General features: G+C 39.9%; 2 protein-coding genes across 18 annotated transcripts in view; both read right to left on the bottom strand.

The window, feature by feature from the left end:
* Positions 1 to 23869, bottom strand: part of PPFIBP1 (PPFIA binding protein 1) — a 656824-nt gene that overhangs the window by 258119 nt on the left and 374836 nt on the right. The gene's annotated exons all lie outside the window — the stretch shown is intronic.
* Positions 1 to 23869, bottom strand: part of GYS2 (glycogen synthase 2) — a 44134-nt gene that overhangs the window by 19643 nt on the left and 622 nt on the right. The window contains exons 2-5 of the mRNA XM_041397136.1: positions 15232 to 15413; positions 12461 to 12652; positions 11821 to 12006; positions 2935 to 3079 (exon numbers count right to left, since the gene is read on the bottom strand). Coding sequence (XP_041253070.1) covers positions 2935 to 3079; positions 11821 to 12006; positions 12461 to 12652; positions 15232 to 15413 — 705 coding nt within the window. The remainder of the gene's footprint in view (positions 1 to 2934; positions 3080 to 11820; positions 12007 to 12460; positions 12653 to 15231; positions 15414 to 23869) is intronic.

A 23869-nucleotide genomic window follows, 5' to 3' on the forward strand; every position in this document is an offset into this window, starting at 1 on the left:
GATTTGGTTTTCAATGACCAAACAGTCTTGGTGAACCTGGGGAGAAAACTTGTGCTTTTACCTTCTGTCCAGCCCTGAAGAATTCTCTGAACAAAGACCTCTGTGGGGAGGTAACAGAGCATAAATATCCTCCATTGTCTTTATTAACAACACACTTTCTCCGTTTCTTGCTCTGTGTGGGAGAACTGGCTCATTCAGGACACAGCTTTGAGACTCCAACCGTTCAAAGTCTTCCCAACACAGGAAGAATCCCTTCTCCAGGTATTTCTGGCCAGCTTCCTTCCACACTCACATTCATTTATCAGGAAGTTTTGGAGAGTCATACCCACTAGAAGCAGCCTGTGTATAATCTATTCTCACGTCCTTTGGTTTAACTGCAGCTTCATTTATCCTTTCATGAGGACTGGGGCTCAATCCATCCCTTGTTTAAGGCTTTGAGATGCATGACAGACATGGTGGCCCAAAGAACTTAGTTCACTATTTCTGCTCAACACACAGGAATATTTTGAACACGCGTGAGTGATGAAATGACGAAAGAAAGCTTGGCCCCTATGCTGGTTTTTTGTTTTGCTTTGTTTGCTTTTGTTGCTGTTGTTATTGTTTAATGAAATAACAGTATTTTTGCTTGAAAAATTGTCCCAAGTAGGTCAAATCAGAATGTTTTGACTTCTGTATTTATAGGAAAGAAACTGGCATTGATTTAAGTAATATTAAACCAGAATTAAGTTTTCTCTTGATAGATCACTAACATTTAGAGCTGACTTCTACTTTTTTCAGAGTTTCCATCTATGATTTTGATCAAATACATACAGATAGGAAGTCTAGATCTAGAACTCAATTGATACCTGAATCTCTTGGAATTTTGATTCAGTCTTCTCTACTGCTAATGAGAAATATGTTCTATATCTGAGTGAAAACATTAGAAATCCCATAATACCAGTTTTCAAATCACAAGAATATAACTTATGATCACTGACAAAACCTGCTGGATACATCAAAGATACTCAAGCTTTTGACAAATATGGTTTGATAAATTGTTGATCACATAACAACTGCAGCAAGTGGGATCAGTACAATGCAAGCAGTCATTCTGCTGGGTTTAGACTGGCAAATTGGCCTTTGTCCTGCTGCAAAAGTTCTCTATGCAGTCAGGTTTATTAAATTTTAAAGGGACTTCTCCAAGAGATTTATAATTCAAATTATAATCCAAGTTTGATTCTAAAGAGGAGTAGCAGAGCTCAATTTAGCACATTTCTGAGTTATTTTTAGCTAAAAATTTATTTGAAAATTGTTTGTCTCAATAAATGCAAATAAAATTTAATTGTGCCAATTCAGCATCCTCCTTTTAAAGGTTTATTTTTAAAATGGATGGAGAAGTGCACACATGTTTCAGTATTCATGTTCCTTTGCAGAATTCAAGCTCTATGACCTACCGAAGGATTGCTGGGCTTTCCAAAAAATCAATGTCTATGCAGATTTCACAACTTCAAAGAGAATTAATAGTGTGAGAATAGATTCCTGCACAGTTTATTTGTGGTCTTGGATTCAGAGAAACTATTAAAGTACTTATTCCCATCAGAACATACTTTCCACTTAGAGTCATCTCTTCGGATTTGGGGTGACAATTTCTACTCAAATTCTTTCTAGCTATGTCAATATGAAGCCTGACATGTGTCAGTAGTTTTTTAACCCAAACATTAAGTATATTTACTTGCTTTCTTCAAAGTTGCAAGAATAATCACAAAAAGCTCAGGCCTGTGAATCTCTGTGCATGGAATTCTCTTCAGCTTCAAATGGTGTTTTATCTGTGAGCAGTCTGGAGATTTTCTTCCCCAGATTAAACTGGATTCAGACTCATTTCAGTCTCCTAAAATCCCAAAACACAGACTATGATTTTCAGTGGTAGCTGTGGTGGGGAGAAGCCCCGTGCCCATATTAAAAAAGCTTCAAAAGTCTAATTTTCAGAGTGCTCTGCACTTTGTAAAAATCAAGACCTTTCAGAGATACCCTAGTTTAAATGACTGAACTTCAGTGACTTTTAAGACATGGCTTTTTTGCTTAAAATAAAATAAAAAAGACAATCTAAGTCCACCATCCTACTGACAACTAGTCAGGAATGAGGCAAAGAATTCCATGAACAGCTCTTTTGTTTGGGTTCAGGAACCACAATGTGGCTTGAAGTATTGAAGTTAACCAGGATAACAATCCCAAACTATAATCAGCACTGCAAATCAACCAATAACTCTACAAAGAGTAAGCAAAAAGTCCCCCAAATAAACAAACAAACAAGCAAAAAAACCCAAGAAAAAACAAAACAAAAAACCAAGCCCAAACAAAAACAATAATTTGAGCACTGTTTTATTTAAAATAACCGAGATACCAACACACCTGCTAAATAGCCTCCAAAACTGTTGCGCAGTTTTTCCCTCATGCTGCTTACCTGCAGATGGAGTATTGGGGTTTATCCCTATAAAGCACTGAGATGATTTGAAGAGAAATGTGATGACACATCAAACTGGGATCACAACCTTACTCAAAACCCATGCATGGAACAGGACAAGGTTTCTAAGCTTCATATTTCATGAGACTAATATCAAGGGGAAAACCAGACAAATTATTGGGCACAGAACTATTTTTCAAACTCTACTCATTGGCCTAATAGAAAATATTTTATCTATATTAAGCTTACCATGGTTCAGTTCTGAAAGCATGGAAACCCTGCCACAGACAAAATTCCTGAAGCTGAGGAGTCCTGGCAAAAAATAGCCTAACATCCATGGAAAATTGGTTAATCCCTGTAGCATAGCCAGACACACCTGTGCATGTGCTCTTTCTCTTCAGGCTTGCATACCTGCCTCTATAATGTTCATTCAGTTTAAGGAAATGTGGGCATTCTGAGGAAATAACAGTAAAAAAAAATAATTCAAGTCTTACCAGGGCTTTTTTTAAGCATATGTTCTGCTTCTGTGGCTGTGATCTGGGAGACTGTGGTGAACACATGGGCACAATGCACAGATGCCCGCTCCATACAGTACCGATGGTAAATCTGCCTCTCTCCAGCCTCCTTGTCAATGTCAAACTGTTAAATAACAAAACCAACAAAAAAGACACCTGTGTGACATGACCATCAAACTGTCTCCCTCAGGGAAGGTTTGTCCTGCTAGGCTCCTTTTCCCCAGGGAATGAGAACGCCGTGATTATGCTGCTGTTTGTCACTGAACTATTTTATCAACTTCAAGGAGTTTGCAAAAGCAAGAGAGTTCCTCAAAGAATGGCAGCTCTGCCATGGAAGGAAATCTAGATTAATGATCCCATGAAAGGTAAGGATCTGTGGAATTTGGCCTGCTGGATGGCAGTGTATCATGTTGCAGCTTCCACGGGCTTGTTGGAAAATGGGAGAGCAGGGAGGTTGCTGGTAGCTGAAGGGAAGAAAAAAGGAATGGGGATGAGGACAGATCCTGGGGACTTGGCAGAATGGTGGGAATCACAGGTAGGTGAGAGAGAAGTGGAGAGGCAGGATATAAAGACTCAGTCACAAATCCCAAGGGAAAAAAGAAAACAGAAAATGAGATATTTTCTGACACTCAGAGATATTCTTCCTCCAACTCTGCCACTGTTACTTGCTGCTTCTTATATTTCAGTTTGAACTCCCTTAATATTTAGAGGCAGATGCAAGTTAAAGTGCTAGATAAGACATTCCAAACACCCAAGTATTTCTAAATCACCTTTAAATCTTTCAGCTACCCTTTGGTTAACTGAGCTTATATTATCCTGATGCAAAAAAAAACCTGCACAATTCCCTTGAGTCCACGCTTAAAGGTTCAAATGTTCACTAACAGCGTCCACTGCAAAATCGCTACAACATAGTCTTAAAAAAGGTGTCAATGCTTTCACTTAAATCACAATCCTCTTAAATCTTCCATGATGTTTCACTTCTGGAAACAGAAGTCTTGAGCCCCTAAGGTCAACAGCATGGGCACCCAGTGGCCTGTGTGAGTTTCATGGAGGGTGACAACAACTCTCAGTGAGCTCTGTTGTGATCGTTGCCTAATGCTGGCTGCACAGTCTGATTTTGATTGCATTTGACTGTGTAACTTCATTGACCATAACAGATTTAACCCAATCACAGGCAGGGCAGACAGCACTTTCTATAGTTAGGACTGTGTGACCCGTGCCATGGCCAGCTGCTTTTAGCACTTCAGAACGTGGACAGAAGTAAAGCTATTTAGACTGTAACCTGTACTGCAAAGCTTAATGCTGGTACAGAACATACTGTGAGAAAGTTGATGCAATGTGAACCATTACAGGGAACTACAGTGAAGCAAAAAACTTCTTATTTTCACTTAGATAGGTGTAGACACAGATGTAGATATAGATATCTTATAACTGCTTTGCTGACAAAGTTAATTGCTTTTATCTGCTTTAATTCTGCAGCAGCACTACACTACTAGTGGGAAAGTGGCTTCAGCTGTGTTAGTTGAAAGTGCCAATATAACCACCCTAGTACAATCAAAAAAAAAAAAAAAAAAAAGGACTCCTGAAAAATCTCAGCTGAAAACTTCCAAAGAAACTAGATGCTTTATTCTGGTATTGATGATCCTCTATGTCAAGAGCTTTTCTACATTTGCCAAGTACAATTTACCACATAATGTGCTAAATATTATGATACCATTTCTCAGTTTTATCCTCATATATCATCTTTTCTGCATTCCCCATGAGAATTTTAGAGCATGAAATACAAAGGATGATATTTTCTCTAGAATATTCATCTCACTTGTCACAAAAATACAAGGGGTAGAAAGAGCACAAAGAAGAGAAAAATAAAGGGGAACTCATTTGGCTCCTTATAGTGCCACAGGTCTTGGCTTACACTAAACTGATTCACAAGCAGCTCTTAACTGCATATTTGATTGTCTAAACATTCAATGAAAAAAAGATACAAAATGGGACAGTTCTTTAGCACGCTAGACAAACACATGAATGGGATAGGCACAACTACACAGTCAGGACCATGCAAGTCTTTTCAAACACATCTGGCTTTCTATTAAAAATACTTTTGAAATTGCTAGCAAATAAATAGCTGGTCAAACTTCAAAGCAAGAATGGGCTTTAATTACAAAATGTGATTAGAAATTAAATTTGGGACATGCTCACTAACTGTTGATATACACTCCCTGTAACACTGTTGGGACAAAGGTCCATAAAAAGATTGTTAAGCACTGTGACTTATTTCTAGTTAACTCTTATTTCTTTGGTTGTATGAAAAGACTTTACATATTTAACACATATCGGTGCTTCTTTCTTCATTGCTATTCATTTTTCCATCTTTTATTATTGGAAAATATTTTATTTTGCATATGCTTGTGGGGCTTTTGGCATGTTTTTGCAAAGGTACACAATTCCACAAGTACAAAGAGAGGTCACGAGGTTCTCACACTTCATTTGCTCTCACTCTCCAGCAGCTTCCAGCACCAATCAGTAAAGCAAGACCTTGACTTTTGACCTCAGTGTGGAGTAAGAGCTGTGTACTTCTGAGCAGGCTAGACAAGCGACTTCAGAAAAGAGCCTTAGCCAAGTTGAAGGGCAGGTTAAATGAAAATTAGTTGAGACAGTGCAGGTGACAAATTTAACCCACCTAGTCCTGTGCAAAGACAGCTGAACCTGCTCTGACAATCTCTAGAGTTAGAGGCACTGTGGGGCATGGGACAATATGCTGAAACCAGCAGGACACCAGGGCAGCTCCTCACCCCCAACCCAGTGTTCCTGCTCAACACTGAGCCCTGCTCTCTTGTCCAGCCCAGCTCAGGCACCTGTGAACTCTGTTCCAGATCCTTTGTGTTCAGCCAGAGCAAAGCGAGATTCCCGTCAAGTGCGTCACACCTGCTTTTGTTTGTTTGCTGTTATCAGCAAATGGGAACACTAGCTAAGCCACAGATCACAGCTGCATCAAGAGAAAAATCTAAGTCAGATGAACTGTTTACAGAACCCTTTAGGGTAGAATAGACTCTTAAGGTCCTTTAGTCCACCCATTTCAGTGATATTTAAAGACCAACAACTTCAATATCCACGTCCCTGTAAATTTATTGGAGGATCCTCTCCTTCCCTGACTGGTAGAAACCAAGCAGATTATTAGAATTTACAAGATGGCAAGGATTAGAAGGGGAAATTATCTCTTTATAAAGCCAATCTAATTTCAAAGCAAAAGAGGAAGATGTTCCACAGGTGCAATGCTTTGGAGTAAAATTTGCATTTGCTGCAGTGCAATTCTGAGGGAAAATTTTGGTTCATTTCTGTGGATCCATGTAATGAGCATAACATCTCATCGATCTCTTAAAATTCAACATGTTAGGGGGCACAGCAGGTAATCACTGACCTTCCCAGCATGACATTCTGAACTCTGAGTGAAAAATAAGAGAATATTAAGCAGTTATGTTTCTTCTGGAAACAGTCACTGAAGTAGTAAATCCAAATCAGCCATTCCTACTTCAAAATTATAAAGATGAATTGCAAAGTATTTCCAAAATACAAGAATCATTTGAGAGTGGAAAAGGAGGCAGACTATGTTAGCCATCTAAATTCTTGTCTGAAAAAAAGACAAATTATTTGTCACAGTCTACAAAGAATCTCTAGATACTGATATAAGGCTATGCTCTCCTAATGAAAAAAAAAAAAGGATGGTGAAAACCAACAGAAGTTAAACCAACACAAATTCAAACTGGAATTAATATATATATATAATTTTCTTAAATGGAACATTATGACACCTTGGCAGAAATAATACAGACTACCCTCACCATTTAAACCTTATCTCAAGAGTGGATAATATCGCTGTAAATATTTTGTAGTTCAAATAAAAGGTACAGGTGTGATGCTTGATGATTTTAAACAGAATATGAAATAATCTTTGTGTCTTTTAAAGAGTGGTACAGTCAAGTTCAAAGTGATTCTGCAGGACCAAGGAACATTCAGAGACTGGTTTGAAGTTCAAATTCCTTACTGACCAAAAGGTAGAATGGAAACATTTTTGCTTCCAGCATAATCTCCCTGGCTCCTGCTGTCTGAATTAGGTAAGAACCACTCCCTTAAAATCCAGCTTACATCAAATTTACCTCCAGTTGACTGCTGCCTTGTGTAAAGAGAACTTTCATTCTCGTAAAGCTCTGCTAAGCCAAAAGATAATGAAATTTACACTTCCTGGCTTAAATCAGTTTTCCATCAGCTGCCCTGCTGACAAAGTGGATTAGCTTGGCGGAACAGTGAGATCAGTGATAAACTGGACAGTACAGCACTAAGTGGAGTGAGATATTGTCAACAAAAAAGCTCTTGACTATTCATTTTCATTGGGATTTTTAGTACTTTTCCTTTTAGACTTCTTGGGACAGGATTTTCCACCACTTTGCAAACCGGATTCAGCTGCACATGCATGAGCTGAATGAAAATATTCCAAGTTCTAAACAGAAGTGTTACACATCAGCAGGGCAACCTAAGGAAAAAGACAATGAAGACTATGACTAACCTTTTTTCCTTCTCCTCTTCCCATTAAACTCAAAGTGGTTTTTTTTAGTAAGAAGCATCAGAGGCTGAACCAGACAAACTTCTCCATGATGCCAGGCCAGTCGTCCCAAAAGTAATTCCAGGTTAAATCATTTCCCAAAATGATTTGTATATTCACCTAGGAACTTGTCTGGATCATCAGTGTCTCAGTCAATTTATGAAAGGTGCTGGTCTATTTAAAACTCTAGAGGCGTGAAAGGATACAAAAAAAATCCCCACGCAAAACAAACAAAAAACTAAATCAGTCCCCTTAAACAATGGGGAAAACAATAACATTCTCAATCTTCAGCTGAGAAGCCAATTCCTCCTGAAGAGAGAAAGGCTCCATAGCCACAGAGATTTTTTCACAGACATTTCTGCCTTTTAGCAATTGTGGTTCAGTTCATCTTGGCAACAAACATACCCTCACACACCAATGTAAAAACTACACTGGACATGGAGACAATGGGAAAATACCCTCTTGGTTGGACTATTTAGATATGCAAAAGTTCTTACACTTCTTTTGGGAATTAAACTCATAAAAAACCCTGCTTGATATTGAAATTAGGAAGTGTTGAGTTTGAAAGAGTTCAAGACAGTAACCCATAGATTTAGTGAGCAGTCCCTGGCCCAGTCATCTACCCAGGGTTCTTCAAATAATTAAAAGTAAATAAAAATAAAGACACTGCCAGTTATTGTACATGACATCCCATTTTGTTCTTTAGGTTTTCCCTCCCTTCTTTTCTCCAGGAAGAGAGTGAATTAAATGTGAATCTAGGTACTAAAATATGTACTAAATAGTAACATGACAGTGTTACGTCTGGTGGCCACTGTGCTCCTGAGCACCTGCTAAGAGTTTAACACCCAGGTTCTCACTGGAGCAGAGGCAGATAAATTCCAGCCAGCCGAGATCAACTGAGTAAAAACTGTAAGAATATAAGAATTGTATAAGCTCAAACCTTAACCACAGAATCATTAAGGTTGGAAAAGACCTCCAAGATCACTGAGTCCAACCTTTGACCAATCATCACCTGGTCAATTAAAGCACAGCCCTGAGTGCCATGTCCAGTTGCTAAGCTGTAATGCTGCCTAAGAACCAGGATCCCATCTCTGACTGAGGCAAACAGCACTTGGCTCAGGAAGTGGTCAGGACTCACACAACTTTACAGTCTTACATCCATAATACACCTTCCCATCTTCCAGCCATCCACAGCTCTCCTCTACTAGGCTGACTGGGTTTGCAACCTCCCAGAAAATATCCTCTTACAGATTACAGGCTGACATGTGCCCTCAGCTCATGGAACAGGGAGTTTTGGTAGCCTACAGCTCAGGACTCTACTGATCTTGCATCTTCTAGCCCTGCTTATCTATGGGGATGGCTTGACAGTGCAGTGGGAGAGTCCTGCACTGTGTGGGCAGTGCAGAGCTGTCTACCAGGCATCCTAACTCAGCATTTTGTGGACTGTGTTGAGGAGCAAAGACATGAGGTTTCCTCTTTTCTCTGTATGAGCTGCACACAGCATCAGGCACAATAAGGCCATGCACTTTCGTTCTGTGCTGCAGCCATTTTTCTGTGACATCTGGCACAACACATCCTGGCAGCTGCATCCTTCCCTGTCACCATGATATTTTCTGGAAAATCCTTTTGCCAGGATTTCCTCCTGAGAAGCTGAGGAGCCTCAGGAAAGAAATGTAAACAATAACTGTCTGCTGCTGTGGAATGAAACAGGTGCATCTTCAAGGGGTCCATGTGGATTGTTTTCACTTGATGACCAATCACAGCTACCTGTCACGGCTGTGAGCAGTCACAAGATTTTGTTATCATTCCATTCCTGTCCTTTCCAGCCTTCTGATGGATCCTCTCTATTCTTTTAAGTATTAGTATATCATTTTAATATAATATAATATCATAATACAATAAAAGAGCCTTCTGAAACGTGCAGTCAAGATGCTCATCTCTTCCCTCGTCCTGGCATCCTCAAACACAACCATACCTCCCCCCATCTCAGCTGCTGCCTGGTGGGAACTGTGCTCTAGCTGTGAAACATGGGTCAAATGTGAGAACTTAATCATACTTCAAAGGAAAACATTTATACAATAGCACTGAAACAGGAAACCCAGCTATTTTTGGGATGGGATGGGATGGGGTGAAATGCTCTAAAAAAATATTGCTTTCTCCAAAGATTAAACATTAGGAAGCCCTAAAGAAGCTTCTTCACAAAGAAAATTGCTTGCTTGACCTAAATAATTTGCTGCTAGAAGGCAACAACAAGAATATGTCTGAAGATCTAGCTGTTATTTAATTAGGGTATTCGAGATCAAGCTCTCGTGTCTTAACTGACTTTTGGGCCACGGTGATCTTTTCACAACCAAAGAGGCCCTCACCAAGATAGTCAACTTTTCCAGTTAAGTTAGAGTTTTAGCATCCTATAGAAATATTAAACAATCATATAACAGCGTGACATCATTTCCTCTATTAGTACCTTTAAGTGTCAACCCACAGAGGTTATAAAGCATTACGGCCTAGAAATCCACAATTTCCTTCCCTTAAATATTATTTACAGCCATTTTGAATGATATTTGAAATTGATACTTACGTTTCATTCCACATATTCTTAGAATAAAATCTGAATAGACATTTCTGTATTTGTAACAGAGCTGATGGTTACCAATGGGATTTGTGAGGCTTTGCAAGATGGACAGTGCTTTCACACATAAAGGTGTTCATGTCATGTGTGGACAGAAAAAATTATAATAATACTGTGGCTAGTTTATAAATATATTAAAGTCTGCAGCTTCAGTCACATGTGAAATCGTTAGATTACCTTTTGAGTACACAGACAAGGGTGAGGCCCCCAAAAGTATTCATGAAGAGAAAAAACCCAGTTGCTTTGAGAAAAAAAAGACTACTTTCCAGACTGCTTGCAGCTCACTCAATTAACCAGAATCAAAACAAACCATTCTACATTATACACACAGAGAGATTATGAGCGAGCAGGAGTGTCTGCACTCCTACACAGCAGGACTGTGATGTTCATGCTGCCTTATTAATGCCTAACAACCATAACTAACTTATGAGTCTAGGAGAGATGATTTACAAGAGCTTGGAGTGACAGGACAAGGGGGAATGGCTTCAGAATGACAGAGTGCAGGTTTAGATTGGATATGAGGAAGAAATTCTTCCCTGTGAGGGTGGTGAGGCCCTGGCACAGGTTGCCCAGAGAAGCTGAGGCTGCCCCATCCCTGTCCAGTGTCCAGCCCCTGTCCAGGTTGGATGGGGCTTGGAGCAACCTGGGACAGTGGAAGGTGTCCCTGCCCATGGCAGGGGTCAGGATGAGATGATGTTTACCAAAAAAACCCAAACCATTCCATGATTCTCTGTTTCCAAGTCAGGGCAGCAGCACACAACTGCTTAGGCCTTGTCTTTGGGAGACACAGCTCCCCAACATGTCAAGCTTCCAACATACAACTGAAAATTACCAACTAGGTAATTTTCTTCACTGATTTTAGCCAAGGAAGTGCATGAACGATGTGGTTCTTTTATGTACCTCTACCTTTACTAAGTGCTGGAATGGAAAAACCTCTTGAATTCAGGCTTGTCTGTGACCATATGAGAAATCCCAGATCAGGCAAAGTACCCCAATGAGGGCAGTGCTAAAAACATTTGAGTCCTTGAAACACTGGTTTGTGTTATGCTTTGAGTGGAAAGAGTACAGTGAATATCAAAACCAACAGGCAGTATACACACATTCCAAGAAACACATGTGAGTCTTTTGTACTCACAAAGTACTTCCTTCATTTGCCAGTTACAAATAAGGCCTAACCTGAAATGCCTGAAATTAGCACTCACTAAGGTTTGTAAAAATTAAGAAGCAGGCTGAAGGAAAAAAACCTCAAAGCAACCAGGACCCACTGCAATTCTGGGGTGTTTTTCACAAGAGAAGGGCTATTGGTTATTTTTTCTACTGTGTTACATTAAGAAAGAGCGTTGTGAGGCTGCACCTGAAGGGTTAGATGTTGGCTAGAGCTGAATAAGTTTTAGTAGTTTCTACTGAGCTTTCAGACCTGTCATATGAGACAAAGGCACTCATGCCTAGACTTCATGATCTTACAAATACCATTTCTCATGCTCTGGAATCAACAACCAGCTATGGGTCAGTCATAAGCAATCACACAAGACAGAAAATACAATAAATGGTGTAACACCGTAAACAGAAGAGGAACCAGGAGATGATTAGCTAAAAAAAAAATAAAAAAACAGAGAAGAATGAGAAAAATGTCTCTTACCTGGTCCAGATTGTTGTAAAAGTCAATACTGGCTGCACACAAGTATCTCCCAAGCAGAGTCGCATGGGTAGTAAAAATTGTGGCAACGGGAAGTTTTTGTGATCGAGACAGGATTAAACCCACTCCTGCCTGCCACTCATGGAAGTGGGCAATTATATTGGGCTTGTCATCAAACTGACAGGAAAGCTGAAAATACAAAGAAATACATAAAACATACATTATCCTGTCCATCATCCCAGCCCCAGAGAACTTTTTTTTTTTTGGTGAAGCCTTTTGTATGCTTGCTTTCCTTCTGGTGACAAAACAATACAATTTTAAGAGGACACTTGCCTTGATTTTCATCAGCCCTAGTCCTCAGCCCAAGAAAAACGTGTGCCTCTCTAGCACCTCAGAACAGACCCCTTACTAGAGTGTCAGAGGGCTCTGGCAAGCACAGTCGCTCAAGACTCTACACTGGGCAGCCCCACTACCTTTCTTCTTGAAAAATATAGTTGAATGACCACTAAACATTTACATTTTAAATACAAATTTGATTTACATTAAGATCAACTTCCTAAAAATCTTGGTTTTCAAACTGGAGAATAGGAACCACATCCCAAGGTGGTTTTGGTCTGCAAATTTCTAGATTTAAAAACTGTACCTCTTTCAAAAACCAGGCTGTTAATGATCCAAAAATCACAGCATCGTTGGCTTCTCGGTCATGAAAAGGGATCCCTATGTTGCTGACCTCCCAAAATTCACCTTTCCACTTGTCCAGGTTCCAAGCTGCTGATCCTATATCAAACAGTAAGACATAAGGGCTGCCCTCTATCAGCCATCTTCCAAAAAAGACCTATGGAAAAGAGACAGGGAAATGAAGGATAGAAAGAAAATGTTAAAGTGAATGCAAAGGCCAGTTAGCACAACAATCTTCATCCATCAAATTTGAAGTGTTTCACACAAAGAATGTGTATTCACAGTCCTACAACCCAGAACTTGCAATTTTCTTTGCAAAGTACATGGAGCAATACTGAAGCAAAGGAAACTATAATCTTGATGAACATTTTATTTTTAAGTCTTTCATTTTTGATTTTCATTGCAATAGTAACTTATTTTCCATGAAAGAAAAAAAAAAGGCTAGGAAGACCGCACTTGCTTGAATACTGAGGTCTTCTTATTGAAGTATCTATGCTTGCTTGAATAATGAGGTCTTCTTATTGAAGTATCTATGCCAGTTCTGTTCTTATTTTAAAATTATTATTTTCTTTCATTCATTGTCTCCAGTCTTTTGCTGTTTATGCTAGATTACTGGGGAGAGGTTTTGTAGGACTGATGCTTGTTGCCTGTATCTACCATGACATTTCTTCCTTCTTCCCAAGCAGCACAGAGGGGAAGGATTCCACTCCCATTTGGAAGAGTGGAAGGATCAATCGGAATACCTAAAAGGATCAATTGCAACACCTAAAATCACATCAGGCTAAAAATGCAGCTTTCCTGCTTTGTCTCCATTGGTGTAGTTAAACATTTCTAAGAGTATTTACAACTTCACTGCCCTCACTGGCTTGCCCAACCCAGCTGGGCCCACACTACAGTCTGCAAACTCAAATAATTTCACATTAAATCTACCATCAAAACAACTGGGACCTCAGCAGTTGAACCCAGCCCTGACACTGCAATGAGCTGAAGAGAGGTCAGGTCTTGAAAACAAGTAAGATAAAAGGTTTTGGCCTGTTTTCACAAAAAGTACAAGGCCTAACAAAGACTGGTTTGCTCCTTTTCACTCCTCATGTATTTATTTCAGACTGTCCAGATTTGCTATTAAGGAAAATGAGGTTAAAAAAGCAGGGAACCCAGACTTCATCTAAATACATGGTCAAGTTGTGGCAAGGAACACACCTGACCTGAGAAGTTTGGAAGCATTCCTAGGTCCCCTGGTATAAAACCATCCATTGTGATGCATAAGCAAAATCCAGACATAAATGTTAAGAGGATAAGTGCAGCTCCTGGAAACGAGAACGTCATTATTGGAGATCAAAGCTATATTTGACATCCCTGGGACAGATTTGCTGCTGTATATGAATACTCCAGTAGCACCATGCACATGTTGGGCTGGCAGAGGTAGCTGATCAAATTAGATGCATTGCTGGAACAACATAAGGCATTGCAATCAATCTGCCCCAGAAGTCTTTCTGTAACAGTCTGTTACACAGGATTGTTACAGCGGCAACATGGAAAACTTGATCAATCACCTATGAAAATATGATAAAGATAAGAAATGGCAGATTGGACCTTTCAGTTTGAGCCTGTACAATTCAAGCATCATGTCAGTGTCCCCAACAGACACCCTCCCAAGCTGCGGCACATACTCATCCAACAAAAGGCATCTGCATAACCGGGCATTAGGTCCTAAGAACAGCACAACTGCTCTTACAAAGGGAGACAACACATTGCCAGTGCCACAGCTAGTGGCAACCCAAGAACTTCTACACTGACGTGTATCAATCCCCTCAGCAACAGTAAGAATCCCTCCCTGCTGCTGCCTCTGATGCTCTCCACATCTGTTCAGCACACAGAATGAGCAGACAATTTTTCCTCCTGCAAACTGGCATCTCGGAGGGACTCCACAACGAGTCAGCGAGTTCTACACCTCTGATAAGGACTTCAAGAAAGGAGGTCAAATTTAGCATGAGTTACCTTCCACCCATTTTCAGGTAACCAAAGCTGCTTGCAGCTTAGTAACTGCCCATCAACACAGCAGATAATCTATTTCTTTTAGCAGATAATCTTTATAGGAAGAAGTTTATTCCTACTTTATTGCTGGAGAAACCGAGCCTCAGAAAGGCTATGAGATCACACAGAAAACACTGGCTAAAAATCATGCTGGAAAAGGAGTGTTGTGTTGTGGTTCAACCTCTTCTTGTTGTGTTGTCGTTTAACCTCTCTTCTCAGGGAACTGACAGCTGGTTGCATTGAATTGAGGAAGTGGATCCTTTGTCACCTCAGTGCTTTTCTTGAGTCCTTTTCTGGTTTTCAGCTCAATATTTTTATGCTACATTAGAAAAATTGAGAGCTAATGGAACACTCTTCTCACTCCTATGCAAGAATGTGAAATAAAAGGGCACAAAGTAAGGTCATATTATATGTACTAAAATCTCACCGTACTTAGAGACCAGATAAATAAGTCATTAATCCAGTTAAGCAGCCTTGCAGATAAATGACTGTTAAAACCCATAATTGGATGAACTGGTTCCTCCTCAAAAATAAACTTTAATGAATTGACTCTGCTGTTCTAACAGTGGATTCCGAGCCTTTCCCATTGTGACATTGACCAGGACTGCTGTGTCAAGTGGAACAACAAGAGCATTAACTCAAACTTTAATCTCCTCAGAGTCAGATTTGTTGCCCTGGGAAGCAGCAGCATATCTGATTTACCTGACACCCATGGCTTTTCATGGTGTCCATTGCCTTCTTAACTGCAGGGTTTGGAGGTTCAGAGAATTCCACCTGAGTCTTCACATTCTGCTCAAAATAGGGGCCAATAAGGAAATAGTTTTCACCCCATTCATCTGCTGTAGTTTTGGATTTTGTCTGGATCACAGTGTAAATGCCTCCCACTGCAAAAGACGATCACAAAGAACAAAAATTAGAAAGGGGCACAGGCTACAAATCTCTGTACTAAGCTCCAACCCATCTGTGGATCAGATGCACTGCTAGTTAAATCCCCTCACATATATACTATAAGTATATACGTATACTTTAAGTTAAATACAGCCTCAATCAACTCAATAGGAGTTCAGTCTCTTATACAGTATTAGAGCTTCACTGTTCAATAGGGGGATTAAAATCCTGGGCCTCATACTTCCACTCTCCCATGTCTGATCTTGATTCTGCTGCATCCCAAGCACAGCCTTCTGCTTTTGTTTTATTGCTTCAGTTATAATTTTCAAATCTACTTTTCATCACATGGTAAGAACTGAGCTTGTTTGACACAAATCACTAAGAGAAGTTGAGGAACTGCAGGATTTCATTGATTGCTGGCTATAAAAATGGACTTAACCCAATATCCTCAAAGCATAAGGAGTCTTGCTCCACTATCAGTCTTGAAGAGTTGCTCAAGTTGGAGGGAATGTAGCCTACACTGACTACATAAATGTCTGTAGCATCTTTCACCAAAAGATTGTCTGCTTTAAAAGCAAATGTAGCATTCAAATGTGTAAGAGAATTCAGCACCATCCCTCACCAAGTCAATACAGATCTATCTAGTCTTGCAAAGGCTGTGCTAGAGTCCCTTAGCTGCTCTTGCTCAGAGTTTGCCATAGCCAGCCCTGGAATTCACGCACTGGCAGGGCAAACCTCCCTTTGCTGCAGTCCCCAGAGTGCCAGGCAGTGGGCACTGCACCACCACCAAGTCAGAAGAACAATAGGGCATGCTTGAATCCAGTAAGGGAGCAGGATGGAAAAGGAAAACCTGAAGCCAAGCAGCTGCTGCACACCAGAGACAAGGAGTGTAGCTGCAGCAAGGTGGAAGAGAGGGAGCACCACAGGTACAAAGAGCAAAAGAAGTACCACAGAAGGGATTGGTGCTCCTACATAATATTTGTTCCCTCCACTGAATGTTGAAGCTTTGGAAATATTTGGCAGCACTCCAGGGAAGGAGATGGTGCTACAGCTTCCAGCAGTGACATCAAAATTACTTACGGAGTCAGCACTGAAAGCTGCGAGGCACTGAGAGCTGGCACTCTAGGCTTACACTTTTAAAGCTATTGGGATATCCAGAGGTGCCAGTGCACCACTTCCAACAGAATTAAAAATCTTGAGAAGTTACCTAATTCTCCTTAAAAATCTGCCACTGCTATGTACAATACGGTGGCTAACGTTGCTCAGCACTTCAAAAGATTAGTTCCCAGATTAATTAAACTGTATCCCCTAACAAACACAGAAAGCCCTCTGCAAAGTCTGGTGTCTTGCAGCCCTGAGGAGCCAAATGACAGAGTTACAGTTTTAATTATGCTCCTAGAAAAGAAATTATTCACTTAAATGCCTTTTCTCTACAAATATCCCATTTGTTTTGAATGCTGAAAGGATCCCTGGTCTCAATATTTTCAAGTCTCAGGAATCTAGGTATTTGCAAAGAGAAAAAAAAGCAGTTCCAATCTACCAGCTTGCTAAGTAGAATTAGTACAATAAATTATTACCCTTAATAATTCAAGACCAAAGAAGACAAGAATCTTACAGATGTCTGTTCCTAAATCAAGCTGTCAGTTCAAGAGTTTCACATCATGTAGCCATGGAATTGCAGAAGGAAACTGTAGGAATGTGCCCCCTAATGACAGAGTGGCAAAACTAACCTTTGTCCCCCAAAAAAGGAAAGAAGCCCAGAAGTTTCTCTCAAATATTAGGTGAAAAGAAACCTCATAGGACCTCAGGGACTTCACCAAACACTAGAGACCATCTAACTGGATAGAAGCCAAAAAGTCCCGCCTGATCCACCAGGTAGAAAAGAACAGAAGAGAAAAAAGGCTTTTGTGAAGTGTTTTCACCAGGAGCAGACCTCTGCACCTGGCTCGAGTTTTCCTGTTTGTTATTTTGCCTTTTATTAAACCTTTTTTGTTTCTAACACCGCAGCAGAAGCCGTCCTGCTTATTTTATGCCCCCAAAGCAATAGCTGAGCTATCCTTGGGTGTATTAAGTTTCTTTTGAGGGCTTATAAGAACTGGCCCGAGAAAAACAATTTAATAGGAAACCTATGCATATGACTATTGTTCTCTCCTTCAGCAGGACCAAAAAGGTTAAGAAACTAATTTATAGTCATCATATTCTTCCATGGCTGCTTTGGACAGGGATTTAGAGCAATCTTAGATAAATAACACTGTATTTTCCCTCCAAGTTCCTCTGCTCACAAGCTGAGAGAGTCTATTTGAATAGCTTGGATTCAGATAAACATAAAATTTTAATTATGTGAGACAAGTCAGAATATTCAACCTATAAAGAAATAGTTATCATGATACATCTGTTTTTATGGAGTGGTAAATTCATCATAGGAGCATAAGAGGCTTCAATCCAAAACAGATAAATATGAGGCTTGGTAGAAATCTTAGTCATGGAACTGGCTGGTTTGAATTGGCAGGGATACAGAGCTTAGAATGACGAAACATTTTAGTGCAGAGCAGCCTGGTGATCCAGGAAAAAGAGAAAACATGACTTGCAAGATGGAAGACACTAAATACCACGATAAACCTATATATGCCTAGAGTGAAGCAAAGCTCCTTTCCCCATCCTAGGAGCGTGGATCAGCCTTTTCCATACTGCAAAGGGCTCAACACCGGGATTGGCAACATAGCTGAGTTTCCACAGCCACGGATTTGAAGAGAAATGGGGAAGCTGCAGCCCAAGGCAGGGTAGAGCCTGGATCTTTGTTTCACACAGCCAGCATCTGAGTGTTTCTTTCCACAAGGTTATCCTTAGGATCCCTGTGTGCCCTAAAGGGCCAAAGATGCATGGAAGGCCTCTTATGTGGAGTGTGCTGTGCTCTGCTGTTGTAATCTGTTGCACAGCAAGGTAAAAAACATTTCAGGGCACTGATTTGCCTGAAATGCAATAAAAAGTACTTATGATAAAATCCAAGGAGTACATTTTACAGGTTGTTAAAACTCCTCAGAAGGTAATTGTGATAAAAGCAGTGCTACCTGGCCCCCAGACTTGCTTTTGTCTTCCCTGTTACTGTGGAAATATGACTCACAAAGCATGTCTGTGCATAAGGTTTAACTGACAATAGAGGGAAACTGCAAGTGAAACTATGTATGTAGGAAGTGCTGGGTATAACTTAAAAAAGAGATCTTGAGAACAGAGCAATGTCTAGAATAATGTATTGATTTTTGAAATTACACTTCTCCATAGCAAACTCAAGGAACAAAATATACATCTTTTAAGAGATAGTTTCTACATGCTAAGTTGCTTTAAATTCCCCGGAAATATCTGTGCCAGTAAGCAAAATATTACGTATCCTACCAAGTAGCAGAGTAGGGGTTTACATGTTCAGCTCACAGAATTCTCAAATCACTTCAACAATTTGGTAAGCCTTCTTTTTCTCGTCTAATACGATGTTTTAGATCGTACTATAAACAGAAAACCTTTCCAAACAACAGGGATGTACCAAAATGTTGCAAGTTTCTCTATGCTGCCTCTCAAATTTTGTACTTTGAAACAGGGTTAAAACAAACAAGAAATGACAAAATGAAAAAACCGATAGAGAATCAGCAGAGATCAGAATAAGAGAATTGGTTTGGAATATCACAGACAAGGGGAATTAGCAGTAAAATGTTGATACAGGAATAGTTTAGTTTTCTGATGTTCAACAAAATGCTTTTGTGATAAATAGGTGTGATTCGTGCTGATAAAATTGAAACAGTAATCAATACGGATATAGTAATCAATATTTGGAGATAACAAAATGGTTAAAAAGGTAAAAAGCTAGGAAAGCGGAGGGGAAGGGTCCGCCCCCCCATTATTTTCTGCAGATGTTTATGGCAGGAAAAGGAGTCAGATAAAGTTTGCTAAAATTAACTGAAAGAGGGAAAACTTGGGTGGAAATCAGAAATATGTTAATTTACAAGATTTATGATATTGGCTTATATAATTTTGGTTTTGGCATATATGATATTAGCTTGGTGCGCATGTGTAACCCAAAGGTGAAATAAAGGACACCTGAGGAAGAGGAGCGGCCTTCATCTGGACAACCCCCAAAAAGTGGTGCGACACCCTGAAAGATGGTGGCGCATGCGCGGTGAAGATGAAGATGAGGGTGGAGACACCAGTGTGATGAATCGAACATAGGAGGAGATGCTGATAATAGACAGTATAAAGGGGGGAATTTTGGGCTTGGCAAGCTTGTACGTGAGGTGGCAGGGGTCCCAAGGCCCTCGAGCTCCGTACCCCGCGGTAATTTTGCTTATGCGTCATTACCCGAACCAGACTATATTTTATTATAACCAAATTACACTGCCCATTTATTGAATGTATTCAATTTTATATATTTTAAACTATTTAATTTAAATTTCATTAAAATTATTGTTACATTTAATTTTGTTTGGCCTTTTATTTGTGGTTGGATAATTGGGCAAACATAACACTTTATTCAAATATATTAAGTTTTAGTAATTTTAAAACTTCCTTGAAATAAATATAGTTCTATTATTTCTTTTTAAAACATGCTTTTAACCTTTCCACCAATAAATGAAATCAACTTTAAAATGAAATCAACAAAAAAATCTTTCCCCCATCTATCTCCTTTTCATTCTTCCTCTTTTTTTTTAATTTTTTTTTTCAGGATTCAAACTGCTACAATCGCTCTCACATAAATTGTTTCACCATTCTCCTCAGAATGTGTCTTTGATCTGCACAGGCATGATAAAAATTTGGATTGAACTTGTTTCTAACATTTGACTGGAATTTGATTGACTGATTGTCTGTTGAGATATTCTTAATAAAATCAGGTTGTAAAATGTGTCAGGTGAAAAACTACCAGCATCTTCAGCCAGCAGATATTTTTCCTGTGGTTTTTGGGCTATGTTTGTGACCAGGACTCCTCAGAAGACAGATCTCCACATTCTCTGAAATGCTGACATTCCAAACACATTTTGGAATAATACTGAACCATTAAACTTATGACAGATGTCCACAACTGAGAAGCTATTTCTGTGTGTATCATCCCCAGTGCTCAAGATTTCATTTGGAACTTATTTGACATTGATATTCCACCCCACTCTATAAATGCACAGAGCTCTGAGGCTGTGCTTATGCCAAGTTTATGCCAGCACATCCCCACTCCCCAAGGGGTGTCACTTCATCTGTGTCACAAATTACAGTAATCACCTTCTCCCAAGGAAGTTTTATCATGGAAAGACACAGAGGAAGTAAAATGCTGGTCCTACTGACTTCAGTGGATTCAGGATTTAATTTCCAAAAGTCCAGTTTTTCAACAGAGAAACCAAACCAAGATCTCTTCTCCAGGGAGAGCTGAAACAAGTGTTGTTTTTAGCACAGTCTTCGTTCCAATGGGGATGGAATAAAAATATTTGAGATTCATCCAGCAGTGACTCTTGAGCTAAGCTGTTCATAGCTGAACGATGACACAAGCTGGCTGTTTGCCCAGAATTTTTAAGCATTCTTCTACTTTCTATCTAAAAGTTGTGAGTGGTACAGCAAGGGATACTAATCTAAATATTACTGGAATTACTTTCAAGCATCTTTCTAGAGAAAAGAGAAGATCTTGAACATTCTCACCCCTTCTAACCAATGTGTCAGAAATCCCACTACAGACAAACTCAATCCAGGCCCAAAGTCTTCATAGCTTGGTAGCCACTTAAAGCTTTTAATGGTCTTCATGCTATGGAGGAAAGAAACCACTCATTTTTTCCACAGCTGTATGACCAGACCTTGCTTTACTAGAGCATGATGGCCAGGAGAGAAAGAAAGAGTTAAAAATGCAGATCTCCCCGACAATTACCACCAGATTTGTGGCACTGCAGCGGACTGGGACCCTTCACTGCCTGCATTTTCCCCCTTCTGCCACAGAAACACTGCAGATCCACTTCACATGGGGTTTTGCCCATCACTGAAAAGCCAACTAAAGTGAGGGAAATCTCACAAAATAACCTAGGCATTTCTTATTTCTTTGGCAGAGGACTTTCAATGCCAGATGATTTCAATATTGTTTTTTGGTTTAGGTGGCAAGTTCCCTCTCATGACTTGGGGGAAGGGTGAGGGAGAGTGACATTGGCAGACGAGCCTTTTTTATTTCCCATTTTCTCCTTCAGCTACCTTATCTTTGCTTTCTCAGACAGAGTAGAGTGCAAGCTGTAACTGAGAGGCCAATGTTTTCTGTGTCAGAGGTTGTAAATTAGCACAGGCTGCAGCCAGGACAGAAAATGCAAAAAGGAAACATGGAGAAGTAGAAACTCTGCCTTGTTAGAGCACATTTTAAATTATCCATTCTTAAAACAAAAGGAGACAACTTCCCTGTTCCATCTGCTGACAAAGAAGAGATGAGACTCTGAAAATAATGGATACCTACAGATCTCTGAGCCCTGAGTCCATACAACCATATTCTTCCCTACAGCTGTACCTCATGCCTCAGTAACAACCAGCACCATCAGGGAAATGCCATGGAATGCTTGCTTCACTTCTACAGAATCAAGTATTCTCCAGTTTGCAGGATCTCCTCACCATCCCTGGCTCTGAAGAGGTTCAGCTCAGCACCTGTGAAAGTCATTGCTTACAGTCTGTGGGGATAGATGTCCACCTGTGAGCTCTGACAATTCAGACCCTGTTATCACCTGACAATTCAGCCTGATTGTCAGTGCCACAAGAGAAATGGAGGGATTATTAAGAAGCAGCACTGGCCAAGGAGGAAATGTATCCAAGCACCTGGTGATGCACCAAAATTAACACAAAGACTGGGACTCTCTCCTGTGGGCAGCAGCAGCTTTACACCAGCTCAGAAACGCAAACCAGCTTCAGGCTGAGCTCTTCTGAGATTCCTTTGCATTGCCAGAAAGGAAGAAAGAAACCTTCATGTTAAATGCTCAAAATTAGCTTGTCAGGCAATAAATCCAGAAAATTTTTATCTTGCCCTCTATGTTAGGAACACATGTAGCAGCACAAACACTAAAATATGCAGTAGAACTAAATCTGTGTGGTCAGTTTATTTCATCAAGTAAACAATTCATCTTGCTAAAGGAGCTAGGAAATATACATTACAAGCTATTCTTTCCTAAGCCTATATATCTTCTGTGATGACTCCCTGTATTTTGCTGTCTACTCTCTCTCACAGTGCCCTACCATTTTCCATGAACTGTTTACAAAAGTTAGGTCACCAGAGACCAATTCTCACCATGTGACTTAGACATTCAATTGCCTGGAAGATATAGAAAAAAACCCCCAAACCCTCAGTATCAAGAATTTGCCAGAAAAATAAGATGAAAAAGGATTATAAAAGGGATTTTGCACAGATGTTTCTAGTCGAGCTTGGTTAATGGAAACTTTGCACAAGGTCAGATTCTAATGAAGAAATTGTTTTCCATTCCATGTTCCTTCAGCCCTGTCTGAATATATGGGCTTGGAAAGTGGTGTAAGCAAAGGCACATTATTTTTAAACACACTGAATAAAACTGACTTTATTAATATTAATTCTCTCATAAAATGTGTGAATAGTAAATTTTAGCTGTGTCAGTTGATTTGGCGCCAGTGAAGTCAGCCAGAGCTCTATGGATGATTAAATGATTCACTACATTTTGTACATGCTCTGGAAAAAACTAATTGGGTTATCTCCTCTTAAATGTCTTGTGTGATATCTACATCCATTGGGTCCAGATGACTCCAAAAATATGTATGCTGTGGAGCTCAGAGATGTTAGTGAGAACTCCTGAATTTCCTAGATTTCTGCTGCCATCTGTTTGCCAGAGCCTCACTTATCACACACACTGCAAAAATGAACGCTGCATGCTCCAAGTTGTGGCCTTAGTAATTTAACTCTAAAAGCTTGGCTGAAGCTACTGAAAAAAAAACCACACAGGGATTCAAACTGCCAAATCTATTCTGTCTCATCTCTAGGTATTGATAGGGCTCACTACCATACAAAGAGCAATGTAAAACAACATAAATTATCACAGAACAGTAATTCCAGTTTCCCCATAGAGATAAACCCCAGTACTGCCTGTTCCTCTCACACACATTTCCTCTTTAAAGTTAAATTCTTAACAGTTTACAGATCCCCTCTCCTGATTAAACTCTATTTATCTGCCAGGACAGTAACACACATGAGGTCAGTACTTTACTCATACTAACTCACTTTTGCAGTGAAAATGGAAGCTTGCAGAACTACACCTACCTGAACAGGGATGATTTGATGAATGAATTAGAAATGAAGGCAGGAGGATTTTTGCCTAATAAGCAGCATGACCTTTGCCTGACCAGCAGCAACCAATGAACAAATGAGGCCCCTGTCTGGCACCACCTGTGTTTGCAAAGAGCCGTCCAGAAGAGTTTCAGCTGGCACACAAAGGCCACTGAT

The sequence above is a fragment of the Onychostruthus taczanowskii genome, unplaced genomic scaffold (assembly GCF_017590055.1).
Source record: "Onychostruthus taczanowskii isolate IOZ18803 unplaced genomic scaffold, ASM1759005v1 scaffold136, whole genome shotgun sequence".
Lineage (NCBI taxonomy): Eukaryota > Metazoa > Chordata > Aves > Passeriformes > Passeridae > Onychostruthus > Onychostruthus taczanowskii.